The sequence below is a fragment of the Bufo gargarizans genome, chromosome 5 (genome assembly GCF_014858855.1).
Source record: "Bufo gargarizans isolate SCDJY-AF-19 chromosome 5, ASM1485885v1, whole genome shotgun sequence".
Taxonomy (NCBI): domain Eukaryota; kingdom Metazoa; phylum Chordata; class Amphibia; order Anura; family Bufonidae; genus Bufo; species Bufo gargarizans.
The window spans coordinates 78,989,271-79,006,864 of NC_058084.1; the positions used below are offsets into that span (position 1 = coordinate 78,989,271).

General features: G+C 40.6%; 1 protein-coding gene across 1 annotated transcript in view; it reads left to right on the plus strand.

Annotated features, from left to right (window-relative positions):
- Positions 1 to 313: 313 nt before the first annotated feature.
- NECAB1 (N-terminal EF-hand calcium binding protein 1) overlaps positions 314 to 17,594 on the plus strand; it is a 281,579-nt gene continuing 264,298 nt past the window's right edge. Inside the window, exon 1 of the mRNA XM_044295098.1 lies at positions 314 to 412. Coding sequence (XP_044151033.1) covers positions 314 to 412 — 99 coding nt within the window. The remainder of the gene's footprint in view (positions 413 to 17,594) is intronic.

Genomic DNA, 17,594 nt, shown 5'->3' on the forward strand with positions numbered 1-17,594 from the left:
AATTTATTATTCACTGATATGATCCAGATTTGTTATAATCCATGTATATCGTAATAACAGAAGGAGGCTGATATACACTATAGGATATGGTGAGGCGGTATTACAGTAGTCACAGTAGAGTAGGGGGCTGTACAGTGTTCTGATTAGGAGGATGAGCACACTTGGGAGGGATTGTAAGAAACTGAAGGAGGATCAGCACACAGCAGATTGCTATTAGCTGTGAGCATCTCTGACTCACAATCCTGAGCTCCATAGGCAAGGGGTTCACCTGGTATCCAGGCACCTGCCTCAGTGTCACTGCATTGATTACAGAATGGATGCTCAGGAGATCTCCTCTGCTTCCAGGACTGACTCTTCAGAAGAGATCAGCTCATCCCTGCACATGACTAAAGGCATGTCCATCTTCCTGGATGTAAGTATGAATGGAGAACTGATTTGTGGTCATCATTTATCTCTGCAGATAGCAAGAGGCAAGTCATTGTCCATTGCATGCTGATTATAAAACTTCAGAAGAGATCAACTCATCCCTGCACATGACTAAAGAAGCTGCCATCCATCATCTCATGTAGTGAAGTCCTCACTCATAGAAAGCACTATTGGATCAGATCAGGATAGATCGATAGAGAAGATAGATAGATAGATAGATAGATAGATAGATAGATAGAGTAGATAGATAGATCGATAGAATACATATGAGATATACCGTAAGATACATATGAGATAGTTAGCTATGTAAATAGCTATAGAAAAGGATAGATAGATAGATATACACAGATAGATAGATAGAATACATATGAGATATACCGCAAGATAGATAGATATATGAAAGGATGGATGGATAGAGATAGATACAGTAGATAGATTACAGTCATCTATAATAAAACTCCAGTCCAAATACCTAGATCCAAGAGATGTCTTTTTCTTGTCATTAGTTATGTGCTATTTATTTGATTAATACAAATGCTAATAATTTTGGCAGAAACTAACACTGATTATTTAATATAAATGAGAGATAACATTATAAAACTCAAAAATGGCACATTAAAAATAAGTGACCTGGCTGGAATCACAATCTATAGGGTTATATTCCATTCCATACCATATTCCCCATGTATACCATATTCTCTATCCTATCTTATGGAATATCATGGGTGCGCTAGCCTTTGAAATCCCAGCCTTCAGCTTCTATATTGATTCCTTCTAAATGAAGAACACAATAAAGATGGGATAAAATAATGACACCTCTGGAGAAGACCCTTTTATTAAATGATCTATCCTATGTCTATTGGCCTCTTGTTTCCAAGAACCACTCCTCTTCCAGAGCCTTTTTCAATTCAATTTTAGGGGATCAAGAGGTTTCACTGTAGATTGTACGTGATATATTAGACAGAGTGATTGATTGATAGATGACAGTAACTGCCAGGGGAGCAGGCACAGCAGCTGCTATGGTGTCCCACTAAGAGGCAATCTCCACTCACACATGTATGCAGTTAGTGATGGACAGTATATGGACAATGGAAGAGCTTGTAACTTTTTTTATTTTTATTTCTGTGCTGCGACAGCACTGATTCATTTCTGTATATCACCATTGGTATTATCATATTATTGTCATACCACTGTGAGCGTTATTGTTGTGCTGTGACAAAACTGTGCACAATATCCAACCATTGTGACATCACTGTGTGCATTATTCCTCCACTGTGATATCACTGTGTGCATTATTCCTCCACTGTGATATCATTGTGTGCATTATTCCACCATTGTGATATCACTGTGTGCATTATCCAACCATTGTGACATCACTGTGCACATTATCCAACCATTGTGACATCACTGTGTTCATTATTCCACCATTGTGATATCACTGTGTGCATTATCCAACCATTGTGACATCACTGTGCACATTATCCAACCATTGTGACATCACTGTGTTCATTATTCCACCATTGTGATATCACTGTGTGCATTATCCAACCATTGTGACATCACTGTGCACATTATCCAACCATTGCAACATCACTGTGTTCATTATTCCACCATTGTGATATCACTGTGTGCATTATCCAACCATTGTGACATCACTGTGCACATTATCCAACCATTGTGACATCACTGTGCACATTATCCAACCATTGTGACATCACTGTGCACATTATCCAACCATTGCAACATCACTGTGTGCATTATTCCACCATAGTGATATCACTGTGTGCATTATTCCATCATTGTGACATCACTATGCACATTATCCAGCCATTGTGACATCACTGTGTGCATTATCCCTGTGCATTAGGAAAACCAACATAATCATAAGCTGGTCATATTCATTCTACCGGAGGTGGTCATGGTGGTGTGGGGCCTCCACTATTAGTTTTCCTATGGGGCACCATGTGTCCTTGTTACATAGATAGATAGATAGATATGAGAGAGATAGATAGAACTTGATGTTTTAAAATGGTTAAAGAGGTGGTCCCATGAAAAATATTCTACAGTTTTCAAATGAGCACCTGGATCTGAATACTTTTATAATTGCATATAATTAAAAATTTTGTATAGTAACATAGTACATAAGGCCGAAAAAAGACATTTGTCCATCCAGTTCGGCCTGTCATCCTGCAAGTTGATCCAGAGGAAGGCAAAAAAAAAAACTGAGGTAGAAGCCAATTTTCCCCACTTTAGGGGAATAAAAAATTCCTTCCCGACTCCAATCAGGCAATCAGAATAACTCCCTGGATCAACGACCCCTCTCTAGTAGCTATAGCCTGTAATATTATTACACTCCAGAAATACATCCAGGCCCCTCTTGAATTCCTTTATTGTACTCACCATCACCACCTCCTCAGGCAGAGAGTTCCATATTCTCACTGCTCTTACTGTAAAGAATCCTCTTCTATGTTTGTGTACAAACCTTCTTTCCTCCAGACGCAGAGGATGTCCCCTCGTCACTGTCCTGGGGATAAATAGATGATGGGAGAGATCTCTGTACTGACCCCTGATATATTTATACATAGTAATTAGATCTCCCCTCAGTCGTCTTTTTTCTAAAGTGAATAACCCTAATTTTGATAATCTTTCAGGGTACTGTAGTTGCCCCTCTCAGTTATTACTTTAGTTGCCCTCCTCTGGACCCTCTCCAGCTCTGCTATGTCTGCCTTGTTCACAGGAGCCCAGAACTGTACACAGTACTCCATGTGTGGTCTGACTAGCGATTTGTAAAGTGGCAGGACTATGTTCTCATCACGGGCATCTATGCCCCTTCTGATGCAACCCATTATCTTATTGGTCTTGGCAGCAGCTGCCTGACACTGGTTTTTGCAGCTTAGTTTGCTGTGTATTAAAATTCCTAGATCCTTTTCCATGTCAGTGTTACCCAGTGTTTTACCATTTAGTATGTACTGGTGACTTGCATTTTTCCTTCCCATGTGCATAACTTTACATTTGTCAGTGTTAAACCTCATCTGCCACTTATCTGCCCAAGCCTCCAATCTATCCAGATCGCTCTGTAGTAGTATACTGTCCTCATCAGTGTAAATTACTTTACACAGTTTAGTGTCATCTGCGAAAATTGATACTTTACTATACAAGCCTTCTACAAGATCATTAATAAATATATTGAAGAGAATAGGACCCAATACTGACCCCTGTGGTACCCCACTAGTGACAGTGACCCAATCTGAGTATTTACCATTAATAACCACCCTCTGTTTTCTATCATTGAGCTAGTTACTTACCCACTTACAGACGTTTTCTCCCAGTCCGAGCATTCTCATTTTATATACTAACCTTTTATGTGGTACAGTGTCAAATGCTTTGGAGAAGTCCAGATATATGACATCCATTGATTCGCCGCTGTCAAGTCTAGAACTTACCTCCTCATAGAAACTGATTAAATTAGTTTGTTATGACCGATCCCTCACGAAGCCATGCTGATATGGCGTTATTTGCTTATTTCTGTTGAGATGCTCTAAGATAGCATCTCTCAGAAAACCTTCAAACAGTTTACCCACAACAGATGTTAAACTTACCGGTCTATAGTTTCCAGGCTCTGTTTTTGGACCCTTTTTGAATATTGGCACCACATTTGCCATGCGCTAATCCTGTGGGACATTCCCTGTCAGCATAGAGTCTGCAAATATCAGAAATAAGGGTCTGGCTATGACATTACCTAATTCCCTTAGGATACGGGGGTGTATGCCATCCGGTCCTGGTGATTTGTCTATTTTAATCTTTTTAAGTCGCTGTTGTATTTCTTCCTGGGTCAGACAGGACACTTTTAATGGGGAATTTATTTTTGCATTCTGCATGTCATCTGACAGTTTATTTTCCTCAGTGAATACATTGGAGAAATAAATATTTAACAGCTTTGCTTTCTCCTCGTCGCTCTCTGCGACTCCCCCCTCATTACTCTTTAAAGGGCCGACACCTTCAGATTTATACTTTTTAACATTTATATAATTGAAGAACATTTTAGGGTTAGTTTTACTCTCTTTGGCAATTAATCTCTTGGTCTCTAGTTTGGCTGCTTTTATTTGTTTTTTACATGTTCTATTTTTTTCCTTATGGTTTTTCAGTGCTTCCGTGCTCCCCTCCTGTTTTAGTGATTTATATGCTTTCTTTTTGTCATTTATTGCTTTCTTTACAGTTCTATTTATCCACATCGGTTTCTTTTTGTTCCTTAACCTTTTATTCCCATACGGTATGTACCTCTCACAATGAGATTTTAGGATGCTTTTAAAGATATCCAATTTTTGGGCTGTATTTTTATTTTTGAGGACTTTGTCCTAGTTAGTTAGGCCTATGGCCTCTCTTAGTTGGCTAAATTAAGTATTTTTGTTCCTCCCTGTAGAAACGCTCTTTTGAATGATAATTGGAAGGGTATTACTTTATGGTCGCTATTTCCCAGGTGTCCCCCAACCTGCACTGAGATGTTCAATAAAATGTATCTGTAAAGCGCCACCTGCTGTTTTTTTTCTTATTTCTTGTCCTGCGCAATGAAAAGGTCGCACATGCTCAGTTTCATCCTTTAACTGCCTCCTAAGCTGTTATAGGGAGAGCTGAGACACACCTCCTTAGATGCAGCAGAAAGGACACTCTCCTTGAGCTGCCAGCTTGATATAAATCTAAGAGAGAAAAAAACGGGGAGATCTCTGGATCCATGTGAAGCACAGGGTTGGTTCTTGGTTTGTTAGAAACAGATTGTCATGTACTATATGATGTCTGATTTTCATTTTTCACATTAGTCATCGGATAACCCCTTTAAGTAGTCATTATATCCCATAACAAGTAGAAGATCTGGTCAGGCTTGTGGTGTTGCACGTTCCCGGTCTTTTTAAAAAACTGTTAATCCCGGCACTCGCTTTCTTTAAAATATTCTTTTATTATCACAACATCAGTTGTTACATAGGACGCGTTTCAGCCCATCCAGAGCTTTTTTCAACTATACTGTGAAGAGGCCTGAGGGTGCTGCCACACGTCGCGGCTGTGCTGCTTTTTGGATGCGGCAAAGAAATGCATAAAAAAAACGCATTTGAAAACACACAGCAGACGTCAATTACATTAATGTAACTTTATTTGGTAATTAATGTAATTTAGTTTGCTGTGTGTTTTGTCTTTGCTGCAAATAAACACACCATAAATGCAGATATGTTGAGAGGTGTATCCTCCGGTGTATGGAGCCTATGAATGGAGGTCTCCTCCAGGGTATGCGCATTAGAGCAGGAACGGGTAGGCTGACGCCACTTATGCAGTGGGTCAGGATATGGGTGGTTAATAGGCTATAGTTTGTTTGTGACGCCAATTGCAGCTTGCACAGGGTACTATGACAGGGTCCTCCCAAGGTGTTATAACTCACGCCCCAGGTTAGGAATGCCAGAGTGGTGTAATTGCCTATAATGTCTCTGTATGGTAGTGGTAGTGGTGTCAAAGGTGTCTCCTACCTGGGTATGGCTGGACTCTTGGCTCACTTTCAATAAATTTGAGTGTAGTGATAGTAGGAGTAATAGAGGAATATTGCAGCATAAATGATGTCCAGACCTTTAGATGCAGTTCAAACTTTTCTTTACAGAAGATAACTTTCATCCAAGCAGAATACAGCTTTGGTCTCTGGTCCAGCAGGTTTTGTCAATGGTTGACAGGAATAAATCTTCTGCAGTATAAATCTGGAGCTTGCAGGAAAAGACGTCTGCTTAGTAGCTCTGTAACTGTGGCAGGAATTTATCTTCTTCACTTCTCTTTACTTCTGCTTTGTGGGGACTGACTAGCTGAGGAGGAATATGGCTTCTCCTAGATCTCTGGACTTTACTCACAGATAGGCTCTCAGGGAATACTTTCGTCCTGGAACTCTGCTTTCTTCTCATCCAGCTGAGGCTGCAGGGCTCAGTCTGGGTATTTGATCAATGTCTCAGTCGAGACAAGATCCTGGCTTTCTTTCCTATGCAGGGGATCTCCTACACACATACACTACCCCTAGCAAGGGGTGGGCTACACTGACTTTAACTTCCTTCTCCTCCCATACTGCAGGATGTGGTAACAGTCCACACCTCCACAGAGGGGGAATTAAGCTGGAATTATCCATTCCAGCCTAGATATACTAAACTGAAACTAATACCTTACCAACACATTACTGCCACCTGCTAGCAAACCTGGAAAGTTACAAGGAAATTTACATTTAACATAATTTTAAATGCACAGTTGTGAACACATGAGCAAAATCATCTCAGATGACAAGGTAAAGGCTCTTAGAAGACAGTAGCGGGATAGAGGCGTTTAGTAACACAACTCTGGGGTGTTACATATGGGGCCTATTTCGAAGGTCTCCTCCTGTGTATGGAGCCTATGTCAGGAGGTCTCTGCCGGTGTATGGATCCTATGTATTGAAGTCTCCTCCGGTGTATGGAGCCTATGTATGGGGGTCTCCTCCGGTGTATGGAGCCTATATATGGAGGTCTCCTGCGGTGTATGGAGCCTATGTCTGGAGGTCTCCTCCGGTGTATGAAGCCTATGTCTGGAGGTCTCCATCGATGTATGGAGCCTATGTTAGGAGGTCTCCTCCAGTGTATGGAGCTTATATCTGGAGGTGTCCTCCGGCATATGGAGCCTATGTACGGAGGTCTCCTGCGGTGTATGAAGCCTGTGTACAGAGGTCTCCTTCGGTGTATGGAGCCTGTGTACGGCAGTCTCCTTCGGTGTATGGAGCCTGTGTACGGCAGTCTCCTTCGGTGTATGGAGCCTGTGTACGGAGGTTTCCTCTGGTGTATGGAGCCTATGTATGGAGGTCTCTGTGGCAGGAGCAGCACTATAAAGTGCCTTTTGCGTTGTGGCATTAGAAGAATTTTGATATCTCTGACTTTTAGTCTGACCAGACTGTCTGTTACTCTGTAATTCCTCTAGCGCTGTTCTATGGAAACAGGTTGAAGAGCACACCAAATGCTTGAAATAACTTCTTTATTAACTTCCACTTTTCTTCAAATATAACACTGCTGCCTCCGCAGCAGATAGTCCATGTACAAAACACGTGTTGCATAAAGATTCATGAAATGGCGGTATGCATAAGATGGTGGTTCAACTGTTCAATCTTGTCATTCAACATAAAATGGTGGATATATTTCTCTCTTGAGTATCTGTACTCTCACTTTAAGTTATTTAATCACTTTATGATCTCTCTGAGAGGTATATCTGAGGTTAACCAATAGTTTACTTGCTCTACTTGGTTTACAGTTTGCTCTATACAATTGCTTATGATCTGGTATGAGCAGTTCGCATTTGTATGCAATTTGTTTGGATCGTATGATTGTATAGCTCAGTAGTTCTTTGGATGTGAACTTTGTAGTTTGTAGTTTCTGGTTCAGTATACAGTTCTAATCACTATTTTAACAGTAAGAACATTATATAACTGTTTTAAATACCTATTTTGACCTCTCTGCTTCCATAAAACACAGCTCTTGGTGGAGTAAATGTCTGTTCTGCTTCTCTCTCTGGTGATTAATAATTTCTAGCAGCTCCTGCTAGGGAATTTCCCACACAGGCTGTGTGTGAGGCTGGCTGTGATTGGCCAAGACTCCTGCTGTGTGTGAGGCTTGCTGTGATTGGTCTAGACTCCTGCTCAGCAACAACAGTTTAACTCTATGCTTTTTGTTTCATTGAGTGCTGTGTCATTGAGCTTACCTCACATCCATAAAATGAATCTTAAAGGCATATTATCTTTCCTGCTTCTGTGAACACAATATATATAACAGTTATATGACATCCAAACATGAAGTCACTGTAAATAACTCTGCCCCTGTCTTCAACACACAAACATAGGAACTGTATTAAGGTTATTTTCAGGTCTAGCTGTATAAACACACAAGCTATATTAGCAACCTAGGACAGGTCTTAGCTGGCCAGCTAATCTCCCATCAAAATTACCTATAATTCTATGTTCTTAGTGGTAGGACCTAAACATGAATTTGAGGAATTTTCCATCAGGTTCTCAACTTCCAAGTGTTTTTTATCACTCTCAATTAGAACAACTAACTTCTGTATAGGACATTCCAATTTGAGTAGAGTAGTGAGACGTTTTCCCTTTTCAAGTTTGAGTCTCCTATTTGTAACAACACTCTTCTTACTAGTTTGTCTTCATCCTTTTGAACTTCTAGAACTTCTTTCACTAAAACTATATCACCAACTTGGACATTTCTACTGGGTGTTTGCCATTTACTTTTTAGCATCAGATAGGCTAAGTACTCTTTTCTCCATCTATTCCAAAACTGTTCTGATAGATAATGAACTGTTCGCTATCTCTTTTTGGCATTTGAATCCTTTTTGGTGAACTTGCCAGGTGGGGACTGTATGTAATCAGACTTTAAGGGATTTTGTCACCAAGTTTTGGGCTATAGAGCTGCAGACATGCACGGCTAGATCGCCGCTAGCATGTCTGCAATATATCTGTCCTATAGGGCTGTGTGGTTTTAATTTCTTTAAAAAATGATTTTTATAGATATGTAAATTAGTCTTGTATGTGTCCAAGGGGCTGTACTAACCTTCCTGGAGCCCAGCCATGCCCAGCCACGCCCGCCTGTGAAGGAGCCCAGCACCGCCTATGTCCTCCGAATCTCCTCCTTTCATCAACTATAGATTGCCATAATCTCGTGATGCGTGAGCTCGCGCCTGTGCAGTTCTTTCCCTGAGGCTGAGATGGTTGGGAGTTGAAGGGTCCAAACTTGTTGGATCATTGATGTTATTAACTGTAAGTAGACGACTGTTAACAAAAGACATTACTTCATAGAATAGGGTCCTAAGTGAAGCATCATCTGTTCTTCCGGCGTTCTTTTTCAACACTGAAAACATTTCTTACAGTTCTGATTTGTCTTTCCCAAACTCCTCCTGTATGGCTTGCATGTGGAGCATTCATGTGAAAATCACACTGTTTCTCTAAAAAAATACTCAGTTACTTTTTCTGTATCAATCTCTTTTAGAACTTTTTTCAATTCATTCTTTGCTCCGAAAAATTAGATCCTTGGTCAGATCTAAGCTCTCTGACAGTACCTCTAATGGCTATGAAACATCTCAAGGCGTTGATGAATGCGTCAGTTGACATATCCTCTAACATTTCCAGGTGAATTGCCCTGGAGCTTAGACATGTAAATATTAGTCCCTATCTCTTGTACTCCTTACGGTTTTGCTTGGTGATAAATGGGCCAAAACAATCCATTCCGCTATAAAGCAATGGTGGTGATGGGTTTACACGATCTGCCAGTAAATCTGCCATTCTTTGTTCTTCTGTACGTCTACGTGCCTTTCTGCAGACTACGCATTTACTTATATACTTTGCTATAACTTTGCTTCCTTTCACTATCCAGTACCCACTGATGCAAGGATATGTTGTGGTAGTGATCAATAATCAATCTTGTCAAGGTAGAGTTTTTGGGTAGAATTGCTGGATGCTTCACTCTGCTAGGTAACGATTAGTGTTGAGCGCGAATATTCGAATATCGAATTTTTTTAGCGAATATCGGCACTTTGCTAATTCGCAAATATTTTGAATATAGTGCTATAAATTCGCTATTTCGAATATTCTTTTTTTATTTATTTTTTATTGTTATCTTTTTTTCTTTCCCACTTCCCAAAAGTAGTTCTTACCTGTCCTTAGGATTCCTGGCTTCCTGGCTGCTCCAGTCAGTGCCCGTTGCCACTTCTGCCGGCTTCCGTGCTCATGGAGCGTCCCCATCACCATGGGAACGTCTCCATACTAGAATGTACTGTCGGATTTGAGAATGACGTTGAAATCGCAATGCGATTACTATAACTTGAATTAATCGTATTGCGATTTCAACTTAGCACTGCTATATTCCATATTCGTTAACTTCGTTAATTCTAGCAAGCTGACCATTAGAAACACAGCTCTAAGTTGAAATCGCAATTCGATTAATATAACTTGAATTAATCGCATTGCGATTTCAACTTAGACCTGGTTTACTATGGTTGCTTGGTAGAATTAGCGAAGATGACGAATATGATGAATGTATTAGTCATATTCCTCAAAGCGAAGATAACGAAGTATTCTCCATCTTCGTTTTAGCTCCATATCCGTCAACTTCGCTAATTCTAGCAATCAAATAGGAAAGTTGACTATAGAGACAGCTGTGTTTAATTCGTTATGCGATTATATATATATATATATATATTTTTTTTATAAATAGAATAATTATAATAATTATCAAGTATTATAATTATTCTATTTATTAAAAAAAAAAAAAGCTAAGTAATATAATCCCATAGCGAATTAAACTTAGCTGTCTCTATAGTCAACTTTCCTATTTGATTGCTAGAATTAGCGAAGTTGACAAATAGGTAGCTAAAACGAAGATGGAGAATACTTCGTTATCTTCGTTTTGACGAATATGACGAATACATTCGTCATATTCGTCATCTTCGCAAATTCTACCAAGGCAACCATAGTAAACCAGGTCCAAGTTGAAATCGCAATGCGATTTAGGTGTTCCACAAGAATTAATGGAAAATAGAGATACAATTTCAAAATTTCACTTTTTTGGCAGATTTTCCATTTTAATATTTTTTTTTTCCAGTTACAAAGCAAGGGTTAACAGCCAAACAAAACTCAATATTTATGGCCCTGATTCTGTAGTTTACCCCATATGTGGTCGTAAACTGCTGTATGAGCAAACGGCAGGGCGCAGAAGGAAAGGAATGCCATATGTTTTTAAAAGGCAGATTTTGCTAGACAGTTTTTTTTTTCGACACCATGTCCCATTTGAAGCCCCCCTGATGCACCCCTAGAGTAGAAACTCCATAAAAGTGACCCCATCTAAGAAACTACACCCCCCAAGGTATTCAAAACTGATTTTACAAACGTTGTTAACCCTTTAGGTGTTCCACAATAATTTATGGAAAATAAAGATACAATTTAAAAATTTCACTTTTTTGGCAGATTTTCCATTTTAATATTTTTTTCCAGTTACAAAGCAAGGGTTAACAGCCAAACCAAACTCAATATTTATGGCTCTGATTCTGTAGTTTACAGAAACACCCCATATGTGGTCATAAACTGCTGTATGGGCACACGGCAGGGCGCAGAAGGAAAGGAATGCCATATGGTTTTTGGAAGGCAGATTTTGCTGGACTGTTTTTTTTGATACCATGTCCCATTTGAAGCCCCCTGATGCACCCCTAGAGTAGAAACTCCAAAAAAGTGACCCCATTTTAGAAACTACAGGATAGGGTGGAAGTTTTGTTGGTACTAGTTTAGGGTACATATAATTTTTGGTTGCTCTATATTACACTTTAAGTGAGGCAAGGTAACAAGAAATAGCGGTTTTGGTACCGTTTTCTTTTGTTATTTACAACATTCATCTGACAGGTTAGATCATGTGGTATTTTTAGAGCAGGTTGTCACGGACGCGGCGATACCTAATATGTATACAATTTTTTTATTTATGTAAGTTTTACACAATGATTTCATTTTTGAAACAAAAAAAAACATGTTTTAGTGTCTCCATAGTCTGAGAGCCATAGTTTTTTTTGAGTTTTTGGGCGATTATCTTAGGTAGGGTCTCATTTTTTGCGAGATGAGATGATTTTTTGATAGCTTGCTATTACACTTTTTGTGATATAAGATGACAAAAAATTGCTTTTTTTACACCGTTTTTATTTTTATTTTTTTATGTGTTCATCTGAGGGGTTAGCTCATGTGATATTTTTATAGAGTAACTTATTACGGACGTCGGGATACCTAATATGTATACTTTTTATTTATTTATTTATTTATGTAAGTTTTACACAATGATTTCATTTTTGAAACAAAAAAATCATGTTTTAGTGTTTCCATAGTCTGAGATCCATAGTTTTTTCAGTTTTTGTGCTATTATCTTGGGTAGGGTAGGATTTTTGCGGGATGAGATGACGGTTTGATTGGCACTATTTTGGGGTGCATATGACTTTTTGATCGCTTGCTATTACACTTTTTGTGATCTAAGGTGACAAAAACTGGTTTATTTAGCACAGTTTTTATTTTTTATTTTTACGGTTTTCATCTGAGGGGTTAGGTCATGTGATATTTTTATAGAGCCGGTCGATACGGATGCGGCGATACCAAATATGTATACTTTTTATTTATTTATGTAAGTTTTACAAAATAACAGCTTTTTAAAACAAAAGAAATGATGTTTTAGTTTCTGCATTTTCTGAGCCATAGTTTTTTTTATTTTTTGGGCGATTGTCTCAGGTATGGGCTAATTTGTTGCGGGATGAGGTGACGGTTAGATAGGTACTATTTGAGTGGGCGTATGCCTTTTTGATCGCTTGCTGTTGTACTTTTTGTGATGTAAGGTGACAAAAAAATGGTTTATTTAGCACAGTTTTTATTTTGTATTTGTTACGGTGTTCATCTGAGGTGTTAGGTCATGTTATATGTTTAAAGAGCCGGTCGATACGCACACGGCGATACCTAATATGTCTATTTTTTTTCCCCTATTTATTTACCAATTTTTTTTTACTTTATTTGGGGAAAATGAAGTTTTTGTTTTTTTTTACTTGAAACTTTAAATTTTTGGGGGGGAAAACGTTATTTTTTCAACTTTTTTTTTTACTTTATTTTTTGTCCCACTTTGGGACTTGAACTTTTGGGGGTCTGATCCTTTACAATGCATTCCAATACTTCTGTATTGGAATGCATTGGCTGTATGAGTAATACTGTGTGTATTACTCATACAGCTTCCGGCCTGTGAGATCCAGGGGGCTGGATCTCACAGGCTCGTCAGCGGAAGGCAGCGCAGATGCCTCAGGAAGGCATCGCGCTGCCTTCCATGCCATCGGGTCCCCACAGCCCCACGGGGACCCGATAGCACCGCCGATCACCACCGCCATATAAGGTAAAAGCCTCAAACCGCAGGTCTGAATTGACCTGCGGTTTGCGGCGATCCTCTGGTGTATGGAGCCTGTGTACAGAGGTCTCCTCCGGTGTATGTAGCCTGTGTATGGAGGTCTCCTCCGGTGTATGGAGCCTATTATGTAGGTCTCCTCCGGTGTATGGAGCCTATGTCTGGGGGTCTCCTCCGGTGCATGGAGCCTATGTACGGAGGTCTCCTCCGGTGTATGAAGCCTATATCTGGAGGTCTCTATTTTTGCGTATGGAGCTTATATCTTTAGGTCTCCTCTGGTGTATGGAGCCTGTGTGCGGAGGTCTCCTCCGGTGTATGGAGCCTGTGTACGAAGGTCTCCTCCGGTGTATGGAGCCTGTGTACGGAGGTTTCCTCCGGTGTATGTAGCCTATGTATGGGGGTCTCCCCTGGTGTATGAAGCCTATGTCTGGATGTCTCCTTTGGTATACGGAGCATATGTTAGGAGGTCTCCTCCGGTGTATGGAACTTGTATCTGGAGGTCTCCTCTGGTGTATGGAGCCTATGTATGGAGGTCTCCTCCGGGGTATGAAGCCTATGTATGGGGGTCTCCTCTGGTGTATAGAGCCTATATATGGAGGTCTCCTACGGTGTATGGAGCCTATGTATGGAGGTCTCCTCTGGTGTATTGAACCTATGTACGGAGGTCAACTCCTGTGTATGGAGCCTATGTACGGAGGTCTCCTCCAGTGTATGGAGCCTATACAGGTCCTTCTCAAAAAATTAGCATATTGTGATAAAGTTCATTATGTACTGATAAACATTAGACTTTCATATATTTTAGATTCATTACACACCAACTGAATTAGTTCAAGCCTTTTATTGTTTTAATATTGATGATTTTGGCATACAGCTCATGAAAACCCAAATTTCCTATCTAAAAAAATTTGCATATTTCATCCGACCAATAAAAGAAAAGTGTTTTTAATACAAAAAAAGTCAACCTTCAAATAATTATGTTCAGTTATGCACTCAATACTTGGTCGGGAATCCTTTTGCAGAAATGACTGCTTCAATGCGGCGTGGCATGGAGGCAATCAGCCTGTGGCACTGCTGAGGTGTTATGGAGGTCCAGGATGCTTCGATAGCGGCCTTAAGCTCATCCAGAGTGTTGGGTCTTGCGTCTCTCAACTTTCTCTTCCCAATATCCCACAGATTCTCTATGGGGTTCAGGTCAGGAGAGTTGGCAGGCCAATTGAGCACAGTAATACCATGGTCAGTAAACCATTTACCAGTGGTTTTGGCACTGTGAGCAGGTGCCAGGTCGTGCTGAAAAATGAAATCGTCATCTCCATAAAGCTTTTCAGCAGATGGAAGCATGAAGTGCTCCAAAATCTCCTGATAGCTAGCTGCATTGACCCTGCCCTTGATAAAACACAGTGGACCAACACCAGCAGCTGACATGGCACCCCAGACCATCACTGACTGTGGGTACTTGACACTGGACTTCAGGCATTTTGGCATTTCCCTCTCCCCAGTCTTCCTCCAGACTCTGGCACCTTGATTTCCGAATGACATGCAAAATATGCTTTCATCCGAAAAAAGTACTTTGGACCACTGAGCAACAGTCCAGTGCTGCTTCTCTGTAGCCCAGGTCAGGCGCTTCTGCCGCTGTTTCTGGTTCAAAAGTGGCTTGACCTGGGGAATGCGGCACCTGTAGCCCATTTCCTGCACACGCCTGTACACAGTGGCTCTGGATGTTTCTACTCCAGACTCAGTCCACTGCTTCCGCAGGTCCCCCAAGGTCTGGAATCGGTCCTTCTCCACAATCTTCCTCAGGGTCCTGTCACCTCTTCTCGTTGTGCAGCGTTTTCTGCCACACTTTTTCCTTCCCACAGACTTCCCACTGAGGTGCCTTGATACAGCACTCTGGGAACAGCCTATTCCTTCAGAAATTTCTTTCTGTGTCTTACCCTCTTGCTTGAGGGTGTCAATGATGGCCTTCTGGACAGCAGTCAGGTCGGCAGTCTTACCCATGATTGCGGTTTTGAGTAATGAACCAGGCTGGGAGTTTTTAAAAGCCTCAGGAATCTTTTGCAGGTGTTTAGAGTTAATTAGTTGATTCAGATGATTAGGTTAATAGCTCGTTTAGAGAACCTTTTCATGATATGCTAATTTTTTTAGATAGGAATTTTGGGTTTTCATGAGCTGTATGCCAAAATCATCAATATTAAAACAATAAAAGGCTTGAACTACTTCAGTTGGTGTGTAATGAATCTAAAATATATGAAAGTCTAATGTTTATCAGTACATTACAGGAAATAATGAACTTTATCACAATATGCTAATTTTTTGAGAAGGACCTGTATATGGAGGCCTCCTCAGGTGTATCGAGCCTATATCTGGAGCCTATATATGGAGCCTATGTACGGAGGTCTTCTCCGGTGTATGGAGCCTATTTTGGAGGTCTCCTCCGGTGTATGTAGCCTATGTACGGAGGTCAACTCCGGTTTATGAAGCCTATGTATGAGGTCTCCCCCGGTGTATGGAGCCTGTGTACGGAGGTTTCCTCCGGTGTATTGAGCCTAGGTATGAAGGTCTTCTCCTGTTCATGGAGCCTATGTATGGAGGTTTTCTCCTGTTCATGGAGCCTATGTACGGAGGTATCCTCTGGTGTATGAAGCCTGTGTATGAAGGTTTCCTCCGGTTTATGGAGCCTTTGTCTGGATGTCTCCTCCGGTGTATGGAGCCTATGTCTTGAGGTCTCTTCTGGTGTATGGAGCCTATGTACAGAGTTCAACTCCGGTGTATGGAGCTTATATCTGGAGGTTTCCTCTGGTGTATGGAGCCTATGTATGGAGGTCTCCTCAGGTTTATGGAGCCTGTGTACGGAGGTTTCCTCCGGTGTATTGAGCCTAGGTACGGAGATCTTCTCCTGTTCATGGAGCCTATGTATGGAGGTCTTCTCCTGTTCATGGAGCCTATGTATGGAGGTCTCCTCTGGTGTATGGAGCCTATGTATGGTGGTCTCCTCCGGTGTATGGAGCCTACATTTGGAGGTCTCCTCCGATGTATGGAGCCTGTGTATTGAGGTCTCCTCCAGTGTATGGAGCACTTTGGTGCTCTGTGCTCTCTCTGTTATATCATCTTTATGTAATTTTTCTTGCTGTATATAAAGGACCCAGAGAGGAATATTTCATGCTTATTGCCTTGGAACTAATTAAAATGAATAATTGTTAAATGAACTATTAAAAGAACAGATTTTATGTTGTGTCTTTGACAATTAGCACAGAAATAGTAATAAAAGGGCTGCATTCAGGAGAGACATTGCAGTACTAGGCTAAGATCACACGTAGCAGGGTATGTGCAGATGGAGGATTTTGGGAACAAGTTTCAGCACAGATTTGGTGCTGAAAACCGGGCCAAATCTTTACTGAAACCGCCTCCCATTGTTTTCAATAGGAGGCTGAGCCGCAGTTTATGTGGCCAAGGATTTTTGCCTTACGTTTTTCAAGAACGCACCAAGAATGTGTAGGTCTATTGTTGATGCAAATACTGCATGTTTTTCTTTTTTTTTTTGCATATTTTCTCATGGAGCATGCTCAACTGATCTCCACAAGGAGAGCTAGGAGTCCCCAGTTTTGTAGCCCGCATCCAATCCACAAAAAATGCAGATTGGATGCAGACTAATGATGAGCGAAGCGAGCTTCGGATGCTACATCTGAAGTCGCTTCATTCAAAACTTCTAATTAATACTGTACAGAGATCCATCATGTAGCATCCGAAGCTCGCTTCGCTCATCACTAATGCAGACCAAACATACGGCCGTGTGCATAAGCCCTTAGAGGGTAACTGAATAAACCTGTGACTAATCTGCAAGATAAGGGCTCATGTACATGACCGTATGTATTTTGCGGTCTGCAAAACACAGATCCACAAAAATTACGGATGACACCTGTGTTCATTCCATATTTTGCGGAAAAGGAACAGCTAGCTTCTAATAGAACAGTCTTTTCCTTGTCTATAATACGGATAATAATAGGACATGTTCTATTTTTTTGCGAAATGGACATACAGACATACAAAAACAGAATGCACACGGAGTAACTTCTGTATTTTTTGCGGACCCATTGAAATGAAAAGTTCTGCATACGGTCCGCAAAAGAAACAGAATGGACATGGAAAGAAAATACATTCATGGGCATGCTGTAGATTTGAAAGTCCGACCTGCATGAAAAAATGGTCATCTAAAAAATATAA